At 33.0% G+C, this 22,125-nt stretch overlaps 1 protein-coding gene across 1 annotated transcript; it reads right to left on the bottom strand.

The window, feature by feature from the left end:
- Positions 1-7,111: 7,111 nt before the first annotated feature.
- LOC105775894 (protein LURP-one-related 10) lies at positions 7,112-9,457 on the bottom strand. Its single transcript, XM_012598386.2, has 4 exons — positions 9,308-9,457; positions 8,850-9,136; positions 8,525-8,770; positions 7,112-7,271 (listed from the first exon to the last, which is right to left on the bottom strand). The coding sequence occupies exons 1-4, from the start codon at positions 9,357-9,359 to the stop codon at positions 7,131-7,133; spliced, it is 726 nt and encodes a 241-aa protein (XP_012453840.1). The 5' UTR covers positions 9,360-9,457; the 3' UTR covers positions 7,112-7,130.
- Between the last annotated feature and the right edge of the window lie 12,668 nt (positions 9,458-22,125).

The raw sequence follows: 22,125 nt of genomic DNA on the forward strand, positions 1-22,125 counted from the left end.
AGTATAGAATGGAGGATGGCCTGCCCCAAAGTATCACTCGTAGCAACTATTATTTTCTCTAGAGATCTCTATCTAAGGTATGGCTTTTACTTCGAGAAATGTCTTTTGGTTAGTTGGGGATGGTAACATCATTTGATGTTGGAGGGATAGTTGGATTCCGAAGATTTGGCCCTTAATCAATATTGTTCCAGCTAGTGCAAATTTTTATTCTGATTGTCCTCTCATAAAGATGGTTACAGAAGAAGGAATGTGAAATTTAGAGCTCTTTCAAGTTTAGGTGTTAGAAGAAATTATTGGACGTATTATTAGTATTCCACCTCCGCAACCCTTGGCGAATCTTGACAAAATTGCTTAGGTTGACACCTTTTCAGGTTGGTTCTCTGTTAAAAGTGCCTATTGTATGATTAAGAAGAGTACGTGGAATTCAAAAGAGGATGTTTGGAATCTGCCTTGAAAGTTTCAAGGTCCTCAAAGGGTTTGGGTCTTTTTTTGGTTGGCTCTCAAATAACAACTACTTACTTAGGAGGAGCAGTTAAAGCGTGGAATTGATAGTGATGCAGTATGTTTGTTTAGTGGACATGAAGTGGAGGATGTTAATTATGCTATTAGAGATTGTGGTGCAGCGAGAGATATTTAGTTTCAGATTATCCCATCCCAAAAGCAGGCCTTTTTCATTACAAGTAATTTACAGGATTGGCTTGTTTCTAATTTAAAAAATGGTTATGATTTCTTTATGGGGAATGTTGATTGGTTGTGTTTCTTTGGTATTGTTGCTTGGCATATTTGGAAGAATAGGAATATCTCTATTTTTCAGGGTGTGTCGTGGAGTGCTGAGGAAATTGTCAAAAATACGTATAGTTGGGCAAAACAATACCTTGTTGATTGTTCAGGGGGTTCGGTATGACAAGTCTCAATTGTGGCAACAATGGAAGCAGAAAAGTGGATTCGATTAAGATTAGATAGAGTTGTTAAGTTGAACATAGGATGTGCTGTCGCAGGAGGTATAGTGAGGGACTACAATGGGAATTGGATTATTGGTTTTAATCATCATTTAGGAAATTGTTCAGTTTTTTAAGCTGAGTTATGGCTAATTTTTTATGGTGTGTTGTTGATGCAATATTTTCTTTATGATAAAGTATATGTGCAGACAGGCAACATGGAAGTTATTAGAGCTATTAAAGATTCATTGTCGAAGAGTTCAAATTCTACTATAATCAGACGCAGAGTTTAGCTTTTACAAAAAAATGAAAAGTTGGTCTGTTGAATATATCCTATTAGTAATTAAGGGAAGAATTCGGCTCAGAAGAAAAAAGAGAAGCAGATCTATTCTATACCTGGTAAGTATAAATACGCAATGGGGGTTGATCCTATTTTTTATGAATGAACGCATCCCTATTTGTTTGTCATTCAAAGGACCTATTGGTAAGAATTCTCTTTCATTCATTCTGTCTTTCTTTATTTTATGACCTTATTTTATCTATGTATAAAATATGAGGCCAATATTATTAAGACCATTATTACGCTTCCAGATCAAAGTGAAATATAGTATTTAATTCTTTTTCTTTCCTTTAATGCCTATTGGTGTTCCAAAAGTTCCTTTTCGAAATCCGGGAGAGGAAGATGCAGTTTGGGTTGACTTATAGTGTGACTTGTCAAATATATTGGGTCATATGGGATTCCCCCGTTCTCTATAAGGAAGATAACAAGGAAGCTGATTGTTGATGGTCACTAAACTAACTATAATTACGACAAAGGCAAGCGCACCTATAGAACAATAGTATAGCTTTGGTGAGTAGGGAATATTGTATCCACGAGGACTAAAAGTACTAGTAATTACTGTTTTTCTATTATTTAGTCGATAAATTGAAGTGATTTTTTAAATCTAAATTTACTAATCTAAATTAACTACGAACGCAACAGAGAATGAAATGGGAAAATAATCGAAGACAACCAATGAGAAAGATAATAGCCAGGAAATAATCCACCTAAACTTCACCTATTATTCTGAATCTGAATTAAACGATTTATTCATTTGTGTCTTGATCCGTAGAAATCCCTAAATTATGTTAATATCTCTTTCGAAAGTAAGAACAACTGACTCTAGGTTGATTAATTGAAATCTCTTTCTAATAAAAACCCCTATCGTCGCATTAACTCAATCTATGAATTCCCCTATTAGATTTGACTCTAATCCGGTAGATTTATGTCGTCCTATTTCTAGGATTGCATACAACTCCACTCAATTATGTAATATCTACTCTTAAACAGTGACTTTTGCTCCACTGAAATAAGCACATTAAACTTGAATTAATATCTCAGAAATATTAAAATATGAAATAAGCATTCATAATTGAAAACAAGAATCAAGTATTTATCGCATAAATTAGAAATTAAATAATAAGATTCATCATAGGTTTCATCTTCCCTAAGTATCTAGGGATTTAGTTCATAATCCTGAATAGAAACATCTCAAAGTTAGAATAACAACAAGACATAAAGAAACTCAATAAAACTTCGAAAGAAATTAAATGAAGATCTTCGATCTTGAAGGATATCCGCTTCCGAGTTAATTACGATAGCGTTCTTCGAGTCTTTTCTTCAATATTATCTAGGTGCCCCCTTAGATCTTCTTCTAATTGGTATTTATAGACTTTAGAATGCTCACAAAGCCTAAAAATTGAGTTTTTTTCGCGTATTTTGGAAGTAGGGTGTGATATTGACATGGGCTAGCACATGAGCGTGTGGACAGCCCGTATGGCTCACACAGGCATGTGGCCAGCCCGAGTGGAAATGCCCAAGCCGTGCGGATCTTGAAAACAACTCTAGTTATCTGATTTTGGCTCGTTTCTCCTTCCTTTTCCTCCCAAATACTCTCCTAAGTATAAAAATATAAATTTAATGGATTAGGAGCATCAAATTCACTAATTTACATAATTAATTATCCAAAAATGCATCAAGAATGAGATTAAAAATATGTTACTTTTATGGTTTATCAATTGTATTGCCAAAATGGCATTTGGTAGAAGGGAAGGTTTACAAATATTTGCAGTCTCTCCTTTTGAATATTTATAGTTTTTGTAAAGTTTCTTAATTCATTCACCAATAAAAAAAAAACTTTATCACTTTAGGTTTAATTACAATAGTGTGGCACGTTATTAAAAATTCTTCCTCGATCAAATCATACTGATAGGGGCAGCGAAATAAGATCATATTCAAGTTGTTCAAACGATGAAAGAATTGAATCAAAATGGATTTAAGCCCTACCTAGGATGTAAATAACCTAAAACAAATTAAAGTACCAAGTGAGTAAAAGAGGCAGCTAGGTAGCGAATAAAAATATATTTAAGAATGGATCTAAGGAAGATAATGAATATCCAATGGAATTTTGATGATTATAAGTTGGATCTAGAATGAGAAGAGGATTTTGATCCGTTCTTAAAAGGAACAAAGCTACCAAAAATCAATCAACAAGTCAACAACGAGATCCGGTCTAAACAAAATAGAAAACAAAGGAAAATAATAGAAAAGTAGAGAATAGAGTTTGGTTTGAGAAAAGAGATGAGAAACGACTGAAATCAGGGTTTCTTGATGCAAAAGAAACATTATTGAACAAAAAGCAAAGATAAACCAAATCTTGGAAAAAGAAAACCAAAACAAAATGTTATTTAATCAAGATTAAAGCAAAACAAATCAACAAAACACATAGAAGCAATCGATTGAGAGAAAAATGGTAAATTTCATCATTTTGATGTGGTATTGATGGAAAACAAGAAAGAACCAAGCTTCTTGAAGGGATCTTGATCTGAAAACCGAACTACTAAGGCAGTTTTCAGCTCGTACCTGACCCAATGCCAACTACCTATAACACTGATTACTTTGGAAAACTATCATGTTTGGATTGGCAAATTTTGGCAACAAATATGTCTGGGTTGTGATCTTCTTGTTTGATTGAGATACTTGTCAGCCCATCCTTTGTATCCAATCAACTCATGCATGGTATCTTGAAGATTTTTTGGGATTGGATCGATGCCATTTATATCCCTATAACTAAGGAGAAAAATTGAATCAAGTCTATTGGAAAAAAGACATCCTTAGCTAATGGAAGACTTATCTTTGATATTTATGTTATATGTATCTTACTTATTTCAAGGGCTAATTGACTGTATAGAAGATGATATGTCAGCAAGTGCATACTTAAATAAAGTATGAAAACTTGTATAGGTTTTGTACATGAGCTGAGAGCATTTATTTTGTTTAGTGAGGAACTTGATTTAGGAGTGCATGTTTTTGTAATAATCAAGTGTGTGACTTGATTAAGAGTCCTAACTTTTCAAGGGGAAAACTTAGAAGGGATATGTTTAGATCTTAGGTATAAAAGTGAGAAGTCTAAACTATTTAGTGTTTGAGTTGAGTTCACTTGTTGTATTAGGAGCTAATATAGTGAATATTCTCTCTAGGCCGAAGATATAGGGAAACCAAACTGTGTAAACATATCTTGTCTTATTTAGTTTTCTACACTTTGCATTTCTTGTGCATTGAACAATTGGAACGACCATGGCACCACATTTGACACTGCTTGTTTTTGTTAACAAATACCAATTTTGACCCAACACAAACAAAAAACAAAGAATTAGAAGGAGAAGAGAAAAACTGAACAAATTTAAAAGAAAGATATAAAAACTCCAAATGGTTTGAGAAATATCGATTTCTTGATGTTTAAATTGTGTTTCTTGCAGGAAAATTCTACGATTTTGAAACTTCGAAAGGATATGGAGTATTAGAAAAAGGATTAAAATAAACAAAATCAATATTTTAAAAGATATTGAGAAGATGGATAAATTTTGAATGGATAATCTCTGACAAGCTTGACAATTGATTCTAGCCAACCTCCTAGTTCGATCACCTAGTAAATTGGAGGACGAAAAGGTTCCCATGGCTTCAAGAAAAACCAAGAATAAAACCTTTCTAAAAATCAAAAGAAAGCTATATTGCAAAGATAAAACTCAAAGAGTTGAAGAAAACACATTATTCAATGAAAGTGTGCATAACAATGGGCGACATATGTTATATATAGGGAAAAACTAGGATAAATTTTAAGTCCTAATGCAGCTAGGATTACTTGCTTAGTAGGTAGCAAGTAAAAACCCTAAGTTTAAAACATAAAAAATAACTAAGTATAAAACTAATGCCTAATAAAGCATGTTCGGCCAGCTTTAAAGTAACTACGGAATGGACAGAATTTGACATGATAAATAGTCTTATTAGGCTTAAATAAAATTGTCCATAAACGCAATTAACACTTAAAGCTTTAAAAGAAATTAACTAAGTCTTAAAAGTTACAAATCATTATAATCACTAAATTTGTGACAAACGTGAAAATAAAACAAAAGATAATATATATATATATATATATATTTCCTTATGTGTTTGTCGAAATAATTAAAAAGTTACCATACCATCCTCCATATCAACATAAAATAAGAAAGTAAAAAAAAAACTTGTAAAAATCATAAATGAGAACTTATTTAACTAAAAACATGTAATAGCTTTAAGTACTTGTATAGTATCTTCAAAAGAGTAATTGTTTATTATATTAAGCATTCTTTTATTATTAAATACTAGTATGGTTCCCATGCTTCATTTTCGGTTGATTAATTGTTTGTATTAGTAAAATTTGAATGTTAATTTATGATCTAGGTTCCTATATGCTTCATACCTTTGAAATTTAGTTTCCTTATTTTATTTTTAGGAATTTAGTTATTTTACTTTTCGAACTTAAAATTTAGATTTAGTTGTTACCACCATTAAAATTCTTTAGCTAAATTCAACGACGTGATATTTAAAATAAACAAAATTTACATTGTAGTGATGTAATAAAAATTACGTGGAAAATGCTTATGTGATTTTTTTCTTAAAAGCACGCATTCAAACTCGTCATAATACAATAATTTGTTGGTTGGAATATTGTTCTTAAAAAAATGGATACATCATTCTAATTGAAATAGTTAACAATAGTAACTATTTATGCTAATTAACGACGTTATAAAAGTAGAAAGATCAAATTATGCCAAAATTTGAAGTATATGGATTTAATCCAAGTTTTAGCATAGTATAAGAGCCAAAATTGAAATTTGACCATTGTTTTATAATGTAAAAAAAATGCCATACTCGAAAGATGTGCTTGTCTCTAAGACCCTTGGGCTTGTTTGGTTTGCTTGAAACTGGAGCGATAGCTCATATATTACGTAACTATCACATGAGTTTCAAATAAAAACGTATTTGGTAGCCTTGATAAATAGTAAGGTCATATGCATTTTTTACTTAAGTTGGGTGATAGCTTTTTAGCTTTCACCTATGTGAATGTATGTTTTAAACATCACTCATCTTTTCCTCAACTTCAATTATTTTTGTTTCAATTTTATCCTCATTCAACAACCACATATTACAAGTAAAACTATTCATGGGTCGAGTGACCCACCCGACTAAGTCGGCCCAACCCGCCATTTCTTATCCTTGAGTTGACCCGACCCAACCCGAATTCAAATTAAATGATTTTAATAATATTTTACTTAAATTTAATTATAAAATATATAAATATTAATAAAATATATTTTATTAATTTTAAACAATATTATTTTATATATTTAATATAAAATTTAAAATATATAAAATTAACAATTATATAGACAATTTATTTTATTATATTAATATTAAAATTTTACATTTTAATAGAATATTAATATATTAATATAAATCATATATTTAAATATTTTGTTATTTATATAAATATAGTTTTTAATTATTTTAGTAAATATATATTATTATTTTTACAAAGTAATAATATTAATATATTGTTTTTAAATAATAATACTTTTAATTTATTATTTTAGTATTAATATAAAATTAAATATTATAATATTTTTATTTTAATATTTTATTATATTTTATTCTAAGTTATATAAAAATAAAATGTTAAAGATAAGATAATACATTAACAAATAATACTTATGTTTTAACTCATAGCAAGCACATAGTGAGAAGAGTAATAAAAAAACAAAAAAAAAAAAAGGAATACAAATACGAGAATCAAGATTTGCAATTGAAGGTAGGATGAAAATTGAGGTTGAAGTTCAGTCGTAGCTATTTCGATTTATTTCATCAAGAATCACCACCAGTGCAACAACGAATGCGTAATCAACATTAGGGTATGCTGTTATTCCATAGTTGTCTGCGTTAATTACGAGGCTTTTCACGTTTTGTTTTCTTTGCATCTGCATTCATATTAATATGCTCACTAATACTTATCCAAATAATAACATGCTTAATAGTAATAACATACAGTTAGAAATGGCGCTGATTGAGTCTTAGTTCGATTGGCATGGACATTGTTGTCAATGTAAGAGGACGTGGATTTGAGTGCGCTGAAGCGCATTATCCTATTTATGGGTTGAGGAGAAACTATGAGTAGTTCTAGACATTATGTCAAAAAGAGCAGATATGATCAAAACATATAATGAGATTATTAAAAAAAAAGGGGTTAGAAATGGTAAAAAAATATCTCATCTTTATCCGGATTTTAGGGAAAAATTAGTTAATTATCCCTTATTGACATGTCTATAATTAGCGCTATTCAGAAAAAAAAAACTTGGTTTTTAAGTTTGGGTATATTTCAATTACTAATTTAACTATGTTTTGTAGTTGTTAATTTTTATTATAATTATTCAGATATATTATTAGAAATTATGATTGAGCTTAGAAAAAAAAATTGTGATATACAAATAGTGTTTAGTAGGAGTGTAAATGAGACATTAGTGCTTCCAAGCTATGCGAATTCGGTTCAAAAAATATTTTGAACTCGATTTGGTAATTATCGAGTCGAGCTCAAGCTATCGTTCGAGCAGAATTCGAGCTTAGTAATACTTGATTTGAATGGCTCGTGAGCCTTATCGAGTTTTTCATATTTTCATTATTATTCTTAATATATATTATTAACCCTAAGCTTAATTATTGCGTTGAGCTAAGCTTAAGCTTGAGTACAAAAATTGATAAACGAACTTAACTGAGCTTAAAATAAGATGTTTGATCGAGCTCGAATCAAATATCAAGTTCTAAAATTTGAGTCGAACTCGAACTTAAACTACTTATGTTTAATTTTATACATCAATGAATTAAATAATACATAATATCAAGAGTAAAAGTAAATAAATTCAAATATCTGTCGAAGAGTTTTTAAAATTTTCATCGGACACTTAAATAACATGGGTTGAAACATTTTCATCCACTTCCGCTGAAGATAAAAGGGTGACATAGATTAAACCCATGTCATCTGAGTTAAAAAAAAAATTAACCACCGTCCAAAGTAAGCCTTTGCAGTATTAAACTTTGTGTTAATATATTCAATTTTGTGCATAGTCTTTTGGCTCTCTGAGTAATATTGAATTTGTGCATAATATTTGGCCTAAAAGGTGGATATAATTAGTGCTTTAGTAAGAAATGATTAGGATTGGAATAGTAAATTTAGTACCTGTGCAATAATAGCGTGTCCTGCAAAAATAGTGCAGCTGCTGTCGCGCCAACCCTCTGTGATCTTGAAATCAGGCAGTGATTCACTGGTATTGGATGCCAAGAAAACATCTAAAGTCGTAGTCGTCGTAGTCTTCGTCCTCATCTTCAGATGAACCAAAGACGATTTCCTCACACTGAAAAGAAAATCACTTGATTTGTCGCTTTCCCCTCTAAAAACTCTCCATCTCCTATGAACACTCAATATCTAACCAAAGAACACCAAATTTATATTCATTGAATTTGAATTCACATATTGTCCAAGAAAATGGGAACCAAACCTTCACCTTCTGTTTGAGGGAAACGAGAGGATTTCCAGCAGCGTCAAGCAAAACGCGGCGATCAGGAAAGCTGAACAACTTGTTTTTAACCTTGAAAATAGGGTTATCATTAACGTCGGTGATATCGAAGTTATTTTCAGCAACCGTAAATACCGTGTGTTGTATTTTAAGATCCACAGGGTATGGGGCAATGTACTGTTCACCGATCACCACAATGGGGTTACTCTCCGTCGTATAGGCATTGGCCGGTGCCGTTCCTGACGCTGGCCCTGGAAGCTTTCCTCCCATCGCAGCTGCCATTGGATATCGAATATTATCTCTTATTCTTACAGGAAATTAAAACAGTGAGGAAATTCTATTGAAAATTTGGTACGGGATTAACATTTATTTATGCAAAATATGTGTACGTGCAGATTCAATGAGATTTCTGTTGCTATATTCCATGTTTTGGATCAAATTCTTACGCCAGCTACTGCAGTTTGTTCCGCATGAGAAGAAGCTTGCCGGCCATTTCATGTTTTTTCCAACGCTTTCACCTACTAAAATACAAATTTGGCTTAACCATTTTTCTCTTCAATGAATAGAGTAAAAAGGTTGACGAATAATTAACTCTCTTTTTTCCCCAAACAGACTGATAAGCTAACTTAAGATAATTATCTAACAATAAATGAAGATTGAATGGTGGTGATGCTGCTCTTCCCCTCTCTAATTTTAGTGTGTGGTGGGTATAGACCGATTGTGTGTTTTCTAATATTGATTGTATTTCTCCGAAGTTGTTTCTTTGGTGGGAGAGAATGCGTTTATTGTGTTGGAATATAAGGGCTTCGTCTTGGCCCTATAAGAAGAAATGTCTTTCTTGAAACAGTGTAGGTTATTTTGGATCCTTGCGGCGCTGTGACGTGGGCTGGTTAGGTGAATCCATTCTTTTCTTTCGGGGTATCTCGTTTAAGGGCTTTCTAAGAAGGATGGTGGTTTGCTTCTTGGGTGGGCTGTTATGTGGTCTATCCGGCCAGTGAAGGCCTTGTCAAACAATGTGCCTTTGTTAGAATCAGTTTAGAATTCTAACCAAACATTTAGAGATGACAAAACAAATCGGGAATTCGATTGTGTTAATTTGTGATAATTGTCCCCCTTTTTACTCTTTATTCATTTAAGACAATAGATATTTAAATGATGGACACCAATTCAAAGTGAATGACCAAAAATTGAAACATTATCTTGGGAATATTGATCACAAGCAGGCAGAGACCATTAAATTGGTCAAAAAATTTTAATTCTTATGAAATTTATTATGTAATTTTATTTTTATTTCAATTTTGTTTCTATTAAAGTTTGTTTTATTTTTTTATCTTATTTATTTATTTTTATTTTTGCAGAATAATTAGGTACCATTGTCGACGCATTTGGGCTTTATTGTCAACGTAGTTCATACTATTGTACTTTCACTTCTGACTCAGCAAGAATGAGGGCAGATCAGAAATTTTAGATCCTACGATTTGATCAAAAGTCACCTAGTCGTCTGATCTGTCTGAGCGAGCGCAATTCTCATTGGATGTAATTATTCCCGCCAGCTTTATTTCCCTTTAGAAAATCACGTCTTTCCATCTTCTTCTTTCACTCACTATCAACCCCTCTTCACTGTGCCGACCGTGAAACACCCAAGTAGCAATTTTTATTCACTTTCTCTTCCTTAAGTTCGTACCTTTACACCTTTAAACCATCTTCACTCCACAAAACAAGAAAAATATGGCAAGAACGAGAGGATTAGTCAAGAAAACCACCAAGCTTGTTGAAGAACACTCATCCTTTGCAACTGCAGTTCATGAGTTGAAATCCTCCATGCCAACGGAGAAAAAGGAGTCGATGATGCCGGGGTAGCGCCGAAAACTGAGGAGCGATCCGAGAATCGTGTGAAGCCTAAAGAAAAGAAGAGAAAGCGTTCTAAAGACAAAAAGCGCAAGAAGGAGGAGAAAAAGATGAGGAAGAAAAAATATCGTGCAGCCACATTGATGGCCAAGGAAAACTGAGTTAGTTTATTTTAAGTTTTAGTTGTAGTATTCATGCATTGCATGTAGCTGTAATTTTCATTTTGTTAGTGAACATTGTCGTTGCATTTTTATTGTCATCGCATTTTAATCTTAGTGCATTGGGAACAATGCGAACTTTAAGTTTGGAAGAATGCATATGGGGTTTGGAAATACACCCACATTTCAATTTTTTTAATGAAACATGCAAGGTTTATTTGTGGTTAATGCAAATGTGTTGAAAATTTTTGTTACATTCGATGCTTAATTCTTGAATCATGTGAACTATCAATAAATGAGTCGGATAAATTTGACTGAATGTTGTATCTTTAACTCTTTGATGAATGATTTAGGTTGCATTAGTAATGGATGACTAGTAGCATTCCTTAAATCTTGAATGAATCTGCCTTTTACAGCTACTCATATGTATATATAGTTATGAATAAGAGACACTCCAAAGTGGGTGTATCGTGAAATGTTCAAGAGGGAACACTCCAATGCAAGTGTTAGAAAAATGAATCTGGTCAAAGGCTGTCGTTGCACAAGTGTGTGTCGGCGCAAATACGTACTCCCTGGGGTTTTGTTGCACTCCATCGTTACTTTTTAGGAACAAGGGTACAGTAATTCAACGATATCCCTTATTCACACAAAAAAATATAAAAATATAAAAAATATATATACAATAAATGTTGTATTGGTAGATAGAATTTAAGATTTGAAGCATGATGCTGATTTTGATTAAGATGCAATCTTAGTCATTCATACTTATGCATTGTCGATGCAATTTTCTGTCATCTGAATGTGAATCATTCATTGGAATTTTAGGTGATTAAAGTTGCTAGAATGATCATTTACCTTAGTGAATTCTTGTATAGCGTTGCCAGTTTTTGTTTTACTTGAGGACAAGTAAAAACTCAAGTTTGGGGGTGTGATAGTACTAGAAAGAACATATGTTTTCTCCCTACTTATTGGTTAAATTGTTCCCTTTTAGTTATCTTAAGCACATATTTTTGTATTTTCAGTCTAGTAATTTACATTTTATGACTCAATGGATCTTAGTTTATTTACCCTCAATTTTATAATATTTTTGTACTGATGTCGCTGCATGAGTATTTCAGATTGCGACTAGAATTGTCGCCGCACCTTACAGCTATCCGGATAAAAACAAAAATGTGTGAGCTATCTAGTCTGGTACAACTAACTTGTACGTATAGAGGCAGCATGATTCTGATGAAAGAACAGCTAGTCTATTTGGGGAAAAATATATAAATATTCACATAAAAAGAAAAAAAAAGAGAGCTTTTTGGATCATCTTCTTCAAATTACCTCTAAAAGCTTTCGGCTATGGCGGCTTAAGCTCCGACTGGTGAACTGACGTGAAAAGGATGCAGACCAGCTCTTGACGAAGAGCCTTGAGTGCGACACAAGGAGGGATAGACAGATCCAAGTTAAGTTGTCTAGGAATTGTATTCTCAACTTGTTTCTTTTATTTTTCTTTTCTAAACGCTGGTGATTACTTTCTATTTCATGTTAGTATGAAAGTACATATGATTTCTAGGTTAAACTTTATTTTATTCAATCTTGATTCTATGGTTTAATCTTTGGGTTTGAATGTTTTTAGCATGGAAATGTTATTGTGGTCATTGACACTGAAAGGTGCAGTGACAGTTCAAGCTAACAAGCATGACAACGAAAGTTGCTTGAGGATTGAAGGAATTTAATCAATTTGTTCTTAATAATGTTCCATTGCCAGCATCAGAAGGCGAAGTTAATGTGCATGTTTAAGTCTTAGATTAAATATAGAAGTTAAGCTTGGTAAGATATTCATTGCAGTTTAACGCATTGACAATCACTTATCCCTTTTACCTTGTGAGCACTTAGCATTCTGTTGAATATTCATGTTAGGGATCCCAGTTTCTTACTATCATATTTTATCGTATTATTTTCAAGTTATTGCTTCGACAACTACTCTCACAGTTTATCTCATTTTATCTATTTATTGCACTGACATTTATAGACAAAAGCCAACCATCCTCGTGAGATCGATATCCGACAGACTTATATTTGTCTACTATATTTGCATTGATCGTGTACGCTTGCATATTATTGCTATGATGTTAAACAACCGATCAGTTATGAAAATCAAATTTAATTTACATAAAACATTTGTGTACGAAATTTTTTTGGTAAAAACTTGAGGTTAAGTTTGCAGCGAAAAAACCATAAAACTTATTATTTGTAAAATTGGGATTCATTTTAATTATCTTAAGATAAGTGTCTTTAACCAGTCATAAAATGTTCAAAACTTAAACAAACCCAAAAATAAACTCTGAAATGTCCACAAATAAACAATATAACAAAATTCATGAAACTAATCCCAAATGTAAAACCCGAGCTTTAGAATCGCCGTCCAATCCTAAGTCGGAGGATTACCTGAAATGAAGCAAACAAAACGTGAGCTTAAAGGCCAATGTATGAGTTGACCCAAAATCACAATGCATATGAACACCATAATCGAATCATTTCATGACAAAAATCATAACATTTCTTATCATATCGAATTTTTATGCAAATCATATCTTATCATATTATACAGATCATATCATTTTTTACCACAGCTTATCATATTACATCGCATAGTTACTTAGCATATCATGTGATGTCATATCATATCGAATCATATCATAGCATGTCCTACCCCCGTTCGCTACACATAATCTCAAACCAACCAATCACACGATAAAGGACTACGTGAGTCCGTCCATCCAATCACACCCAATTGTGGCAGTGTGCCACTCACATATTTGCAACTGAGCTGCCATACATATAATCTGCGGTCTAGCTGCCATGTTTGTAGTGTGAACTGCCATATACACTTCCTCCATCATAACATAACCCACTCACATATTTGCAACTGAGCTGCCATACATATAATCTCATGGCATTCTCACACATATATTTTGTGTTGATCATATCATAACATATAATTTAATTGTAACTTATCCTACTTGTTATACCTTAAAAGCTCATTCATACGAAATTACGTACTAAAGCTTATAGTTTTTCGGCCCCATTCAATGTCTATGGATCCAAATTTTGAGTCCCTCAAACAGCCCCTGATCAGGCCCCAAAATTGGCCCTTAAAACCTAGCCCATGTGGTCCACACGGCCTACACAGTTTAACATAGCCAAGCCACATGAGCTGCAAGAATTCACACGGTCGTGTGGTCACTAGGAAGTTTTGAGAAAACCCTTGTTTTTTGGAATTTTATCAAAATTTTATGAGTTTCTGGGTTATTTTCACACACCTGATCATAAATATGACTAACCAGGCTCTTGGAACTTCAAGAAACCTATATTCGTTCATCAATTTAAATGAATTAACCCACAATATTCAAGCAATATAACCTCCTTAAACAATATTTTCAACCCTCAAAACAAAATTCAATTACTTACTTTCTTGTAACAACACCGAAAAATCAGACCTACTCTGCTGTAAGGTTAGGATTTTCACACCTTTCACTTAATTGAACATCACAAAAATTACCAATCAAAACATCGAATACAATTATACAAATATAGACCCTCCTTGTCGAAGAACCGAATTAAAACTAATATATTAAAGAAAAATAGTAGGATAAGCAACCAACTAAATTTACACAGCAGTCGTAGTAATCCACGCAAGAAACGCACTAAACAGTTGGCAATGTTCAAGGAATAGCAAAGGAGAAAGAAACCCAAAATAATAATAATAATAATAAAAAGAAACCATTCAAAAGAAGGGTAAAGAAAATCGATAGAACAAATGAAAGAAACCAAGCAAGGGAAGATGGTAGAACGTGCAAGTGAGAGGGGGTAAACGGTTATGGATAAGAGAGAATTTAGGGATTCTTAGAATTATCATAAAAATAAAATTAAATCAAATAACAAGGTTAAATCTAATCTGAATCCCACCCACCAAATTTAATAGAGTTTAAATGAAACTTAATAACTAATAAGAGCCTAAGCAAAAATATTCCCCACTTGCGCAACAAAGGATTTGAACTCAAGACCATTGAGTAAACTAAAGCCTTGTCACTAAACCATTAGGCTCATCGTTTCCATAAATCGACGAAAAATAAAAGATAAGCTCTGGACTCAAACTTAACATTAAGCCAAAATTTAGGAGAAAAATCCAAAACCAAGGAATCAAGCATGGAACCCAAAGCACACAATCCTAAACACTTAACCATCATACCAAATCGAATTTCTGGACAATCATACACATTCAAAAATCACAAATTTGGGAAGTTACAATATGGGTTCGCATATTTATTCAAAGAGCTCGCGTACTTATTCCCATATAGTTTTGCATATAGGGTTAAAATCTAGGGTTTGAGAAACTTGGTTATTTATAAACTATTTTCCCTATTTGCAATAATATTAGGAATTATTTTAAAATTAGAGTTAATTTAATTTAAGGACTAAATTAAAAAAATAGTTTTTGACTTGGCTAGTTTGAAATTTTGGCACTTTTATGGGGAAAAAATAAGGAAATAAAATATTTTGGTTGAATACCCACAAGGGTTTTCAATCTTGGGATATAAGGGTAAGCTAAGGGTTTACCACTAAACCAGCAAACTCATTATTGTCAATCTTTTAACAAAAATAACTTTTAAGACATTATAAGTTTTCTTACCTTATGCTAAATAAAAATCTAAATTTTATTCTTATTTTTTCTAAGCCTATTTTTCAAATGTGACAAATATCCCTCCCCTAAAGAAATTTGTCCTCGAATTTTAACTTACCTTAACCAAACAAGTAAGGATATTTTTGACTAATCAAATCCTCGAGTTCCCACGTAACTTCTTTGGTTCCATGGTTTTGCCACAAAACCTTAACTAGAGGAATTTCTTTATTTCTAAGAGTTTTAACCTCTATATCTATAATACTAATTGGCTCTTCCTCAAAAGATAAGCCTGGTCGAAGCTCAATCTCTTCGATGGAGACGTTATGGGAAGGATCAGAATGATAGCGTCATAACATTGACACATGGAACACACTGCGGATTCGATCTAACTCAGGAGGTAGTTCAAGTTGATAAGCTACTATGCTGATCCACTTCTGTACTATGTAAGGACCAATGAATCGAGGACTTAATTTTCCTTTCCTATCGTACCTTAAAACCTTTTTCTATGGTGAGACTTTTAAGGAGATGTGTTCACTGACTTGGAATTAAATATCATTCCTCTTTAGGTCGACATAGGACTTTTATCAATCTGAGGCTATTTTTAATATTTCTTGAATTAGTCGAAGTTTATCTTCTATTTCTTGAACCAATTTAGGACTCATTATTTTTCTCTCTTTCAATTTTGTCCAACATAAAGGTGTACGACACTTTCTCCCGTAAAGTGCTTCGTATGGTTCCATCTTTATGCTTGTTTGATAACTATTATTGTAAGCAAACTCGACAAGTAGTAGAAATTCCTTCCAACTGCCTTGAAAGTCAATCACACAACTTCTCAACATGTCTTCTAGAATTTAAATTGTTCTTTCGGTTTGCATGTTAGTTTGTGGGTGGAACATTGTGGTAAAGTCAAGTTTCATTCCTAACGCCTAATGTAATTGATCTGTCGTAATTCGATGTAGTAGATTAAACTAGTTTTCACATTTAGGAGCTTGAAAATAAGCTTTTTAGTTAAGTTTTAATTACGTTTTCATAAGTATAGTTCAATTCAATAAAATGTTTAATTTGAGTCTTTTTCTTGACCTTAGGGGTCGAATGGGGCCTAAAGGTGAGCTAATATACTTTGTGAGTGTGTAAGAGACCATTAGAAGGCGTACTAACTCGATAATGGTTATTATGTTGCAACACAGACCATTGGATGTCGCAACATTGGGAGTAGAATAAAAGAATGCCAAGATTGCCTTCGGTGTCGCGACACAGCCAAATGATGTCACGACACACCCTTGAAGATACCCTGAAAATGAGTATATTGCCCTCAATGTCGCGACACAGGACCTGGTGTATTGCGACATCACCTCTTGACGGGAAATAATTACGAGCCAGGGGCATTTTGGTCTGCACCATCAAATGTTAAGCACGAGGATAGCTACAAACCTAGAGTTAAGGATGACAACCACTCTAAAGTCTATAAATAAGCTCATTTAACACATGTTATAAACATATTTCATATTGTATACTGTTCTCTTTAAATTTATTCTTTATTTTCTCCCATTTTTTTACATTTTAGGTTTTATTACAGTTCTTGTTATTTGCTTTTGTAGGGAGATCAGATTTGTGAAACACAATCAAACTATGTGAGGATTCGATGCTTAATTTTAAATACAAATCAAACATCTTCTAAACTTTATTCTCTTCAATTATTCTTCATATTTATTCTTTCTATCAAGTTTATATTGTTTATTTTATCCATGAGGAACTAATGCTCCTATGGGGGATTAGCAAGTGGAAGTATGATTAATTAATTGTTATGATTAATTACTTGTTTTGTAGGGGTATCTCAACAGGTCAGCTATTCATGAAGGGAAGAACCTAAACCTTAGGCCTGACAATCCTAGGAAGTCAAAGGTAGGAATTAACCCAAATTTGGTATAGCCTATCCATGAACACCTTAACCTTGAATCGGTCTGGACTGTGAGGTCGAGAGATAAGTAGTTCAAGCTGACTCATTATTCTAGTAGAAGATCGAAAGACCCTATTGGGATATCGACTGTTGATTGAATGAGAAAACCTGAAGTGACAGTTCATTATGAGTATTTAAGCGAGCTAATCACCCATGACCAGATTTGGTATATTTTACACTTTGATTTCTTGTGTTTTATTTATTTCTTTACTTTATTTTATTATTATTAGTATAGTTACCAAAATCGTTCTTTTTATTCTTTGTAATATAATCTAAATAAAGTACTAATTAGATCTATTCATGTTTAAGTTAGAATTAATTTAGTGCTCACCTCCCTTGGGTTCAATCTTCGGAGTACTCACCTACTCCGTTGTAACTATATTACAACCTGACCCGTACACTTGTGAATACCACTTTCTGTATCTTTTGTGCAGGGTTTCTATTTTAGACGTTAGTACGTCTAGAGACAACCAAGTTGTTGGCGTTGTTGCCAGGGAGGCAACGTCACTAATTTAATTCTAATTTTTGCATGTTGATAGAATAATTAGGAAATATTTAGATCATAGATAAAATTTTAGTTTATTTAGTTATTTGTTAACCTTACTAACAATTATCTACTCTTCAAGAAATCTTAGTGAACATTCTCGTCCAGGATACCCACAACAATAACTATAGAAATTAGTTTGGCATAAACTATGGATAACTTCGATTACATGTGGTTGGATGAGGAATTAGAATATGATAATGAAATCTATGAAAAATGAGTCTATAAGGAATGAGAGATCCATGAGAACCAACGATTACTAATGCTTGAACGCAAAACCAAAAACTGGATGAAGAGAAGAACTCAACTGAACACACTTGTGAGAGAGGGGAACGTTCAAACAGCCAACTAATTATAAGTATGGACGAGCATCCGGGTAGGTTAGGAGAAATAACATCACAAGAAGTTATAAAACCAGTTGAGGAAATGGTGAGCAAACAAAAGAATCCATCGAGAGTTGGGTTCACTTTTCCAACGATAATAAGTTTTATCAATGAGAACAACGTACTAAGTCAAGACATTACGAATCAATCTCTACAATTGGAAACTTGTGAAAATGAGCGAGGAAAAACATGTAATTTTGGGGGATACACTCAACGTGAATGTCTTTTGCAAGACATTAATATTTAATTAGACACCCCAAAAATTTAATGATTTAGAGATCTTCCGGATGCTGAAAAAGGTTGAACAAGTATACATTGACAGGATTTATGCTCACAAGGCTGACATCAATCGAGCAATATTATTGGAAATAATACAAATCAATCAAGCATGGAAACAAGGTTGAAGGAGCCATGAATCACTTAATTACTACAAAAATCACTTGATAGACTTATAGCCCAATATGTAGAAAAACCCAAAAACTTCTGGAATGAGAACTCAAATTATGTGGTACATAATGACACACTAAACAAGAAGTTCAAGGTAACTCCCATAATACAAATCTTGTTAGATACATTATTTGAAAACGTTATGCACAAAAAGCATGAACAACAAACCCCATATCTATTGTGGAACAAAGACTATAAAATGAGGTTAGGGTGGTTGCGTTACTATTTTATTGTAAAAGTGGCTAGTTGTTACGATTTGCAAAAAGAATTTTCAGTGATCAGTGCAAGTCAAAAGGGTAAATTTAGAGAGCGAGATAAACAAAGAAGAATAGAATCGCATGACGGGTGTTGGACCAATACTGAGAAAACAAAATACGAGAAGTGCCAAAGTACATATTAACCTCACTGACAGATGAGTCCGACAGCAAAACCTGACATTTTGATTTAACCTTAACCTATTGTACAATTTTGTATCTTTAGCTGACCAATTAATTAAAATTTTACAGGAACATCAAAAACAGGTCAAACACGAGCTAGAAGCACTCTGAAAATCAAAAATTTTGGAAAAAGAATGTCGGTGTCATAACACAACACCTCTATGTCGCAACACCGTATCTAGAACCAGAGAATCAAAGAAATAACCTCGACGTCACGACACAGCCTCCCTGTGTCGCAACACAGAAGACATACTACCCAAGTTTTCAAAATTTCAAGGTGTGTCGTGACATCGAACCCTAACGTCGCGACATTGGAATACTGATAGGGACGTCGCAACATAAAACCCTTGTGGCACGACATCGTTGCAATTTTCTACAGGGTTGACTCGACCCGTTTGTGTAACCTGATGGCATAATTATTATTTTAATTTATTATTAACCCTAAAAACCTTTAATTTTAACTTAAAAACACTTTCACTTAACTATTAAACCCCTCTCAACTACAAAAACCTGTTTAATCTTCTCCACTTTTAAAACCCTCTTTTGACTCCAAACTTTAAACTAGTCAACCATCCATTGTGATTTCTAACCCTATATTTTGGAGAAACATCATCAAGCATTTGGAGGAGAGGTAGAAAAAATTGCAGGGAGATCAAGGTTAAGTATATCTTTACTCTTTTTCCAGTTCCATTGATTTTTGATTACTTTCCTTTAATTGCTTAAAAGTTGGACATTAGAAAATACCTCCTAGAAGAAATAGAAAAGCGACGATCCAAGAAAATCTGATAGTTTTTGTCCTTGAGAAATTTGGGAACCCGAATACCGAGAAGTATTTTCTTGAGTTACAAGGAAGACCACTTATACAAAAGCAAGGGTTTGAACCCTCCCTAGTTCTTTGCAATGAGATATAGACTTTAGTTAGGTACCATAGTTGGGAGCGATTCTACGTCACTCCTAAAGAAAATGCGGTTATACCTATAGCGCAAGAATTTTAAGCCTCCTTTAGATCAGGAAATGAGGAAAACGCAAGGTAAAAGTTGGAATACTGTAACAATGAGAGGAGAGGAAGTACTAATTACCCCTAGAGAGATATGTGAGTTTTATGACGTCCCTTATTATGACAAGAACTTTCTTGATAGCACTAATTTGAATAGATTCGATAACATACAGATGGAATATGTCATCAAGTATTTAACTTAGGGTAAGGATATATGGAATTACATGTCGGATACAGATTTACCAACTAATTTCAATCAAGCAATAATGCTTTTGGTAGCAAAAATGTGAATGTACTTCATAGGCACTAGAATTGCACCCGCATTAAATGTTTCTAACATGAATACTTTTCTAGCTATCATGTTGTATGGCATTTTGCAGTGCAAGAAAATATGTGTGGGCAGGTGGATTTACCGTGAAATGAGGCGATGTGCAAATAGCCAAAAAGTCAAAATCTTCTTTCCCCACTTGGTGACGAAACTTTGTCGGAGGGCAGATGTTCCGATGAGTGAAAATGAACAGTTCATGAAGCTAACAAGAAGTATAATTGGAGATATATTGTATACACAATATGTTGAGCTTCAAAGAAAGTAAACTATGAATTTGAATCAGATGAGGAAATAGAAGATGGACGTTTCGGTTTCACTTAAAAAAAAAGAGAAATCGAAAGCTTGAATAAGGGCAAGTGGAAGCACGGATAAGTTCAACCAAACACAGACACATTATGGACCGAAAGAGGAGGAGGCAACCTCAAAGGAGGAGGGTGAACAAGACCTCCCGAGAGAAGAAGACAACTATGAGGCGACATTGGCCTATCATCCGAAGCTCAACCCGCAATGCACGTTCGATGGGTGGGTGCGCCCACCAAAGATATGGCATAAGAAAAGGGAAAGCATCGATGGAAAATAGGCATTTGTCTCATTTTAATTATTTTGATAAAGATTGAAACTGAATTTTAAATTTTTTTTTGAAAGACTATGCTAATTTTTGGATGATTTTTAATTTTTTGTTTTGTTAGGAGTAAGAGTAATAGTAGATTAGTAGTTGTTTTGTGTTTAAATTTTCTATGTAGGAACCCCATATGGAAGAAACAAGATGATTTTAAGCTTTCAGTGATTAAATGAGGAAGCACCCACCAATTGCTAATGACACTATCACAACTAATCAAGTAACTTCTTTCCTTATATTTTAGAAGGCTACATATTGAGGACAATGTGTTATATAAAGTATAGGGGGTAACAAAGAAAATTTGTTTTAAATTTTTATGTTTTTCTTTGACTTTCCTTGCCATTTGTGTTCTTGAGCATGTAGAAATACAAATGAGTGGTTAGGAGTAAGTACATAGGTTGATTGTATTCACGGTAAATTTGGCATGATAATAGGTATTTTTAATTTTTAATTTTATTAGACTATTAAGTGCTATATATTACACTGTAAATAGGTATTAAGCAATTGAATGTACCAAATGATATAAATAATACAAGGAAACGAGCATGCTAGTATGAATGATAAATTGTTGAATTTGTGATTCTTTTGTTGAATAAACTTGTGAATATTGAGATACCTAGAGATGACCTAAGGCATTGTTTGGTATCCACCTAGAGCTAGAAAAAACTAACCCTATTTATTCATCTTTAGTACCTACTTTGAGCCAGAAAACCATTCTTAATGAACCTCTATACAAAACCCAAGCTAAAAATGATAACGAAAAACAGAGAAATAGGAATGATCAGGGGGTATAATGATTATAGGTTAGCTTACAAGAGTGATCTATCGTAATTTGGTGTAACAGATTAAACTAATTTTCGCACTTTAAGAGCTTGAA

The sequence above is a fragment of the Gossypium raimondii genome, chromosome 10, assembly GCF_025698545.1.
Source record: "Gossypium raimondii isolate GPD5lz chromosome 10, ASM2569854v1, whole genome shotgun sequence".
Taxonomy (NCBI): Eukaryota; Viridiplantae; Streptophyta; class Magnoliopsida; order Malvales; family Malvaceae; genus Gossypium; species Gossypium raimondii.

What these genes read in the sequence shown, in the direction of transcription:
- LOC105775894 (XM_012598386.2), bottom strand. Translation starts at nt 9,359, where the DNA reads ATGAAATGGCCGGCAAGCTTCTTCTCATGCGGAACAAACTGCAGTAGC. An exon ending in TCGTTTCCCTCAAACAGAAG is followed by an intron (nt 8,771 to 8,849) that starts GTGAAGGTTTGG and finishes TTCTTTGGTTAG; the next exon opens with ATATTGAGTGTTCATAGGAG. An exon ending in GACACGCTATTATTGCACAG is followed by an intron (nt 7,272 to 8,524) that starts GTACTAAATTTA and finishes ATATGAATGCAG; the next exon opens with ATGCAAAGAAAACAAAACGT.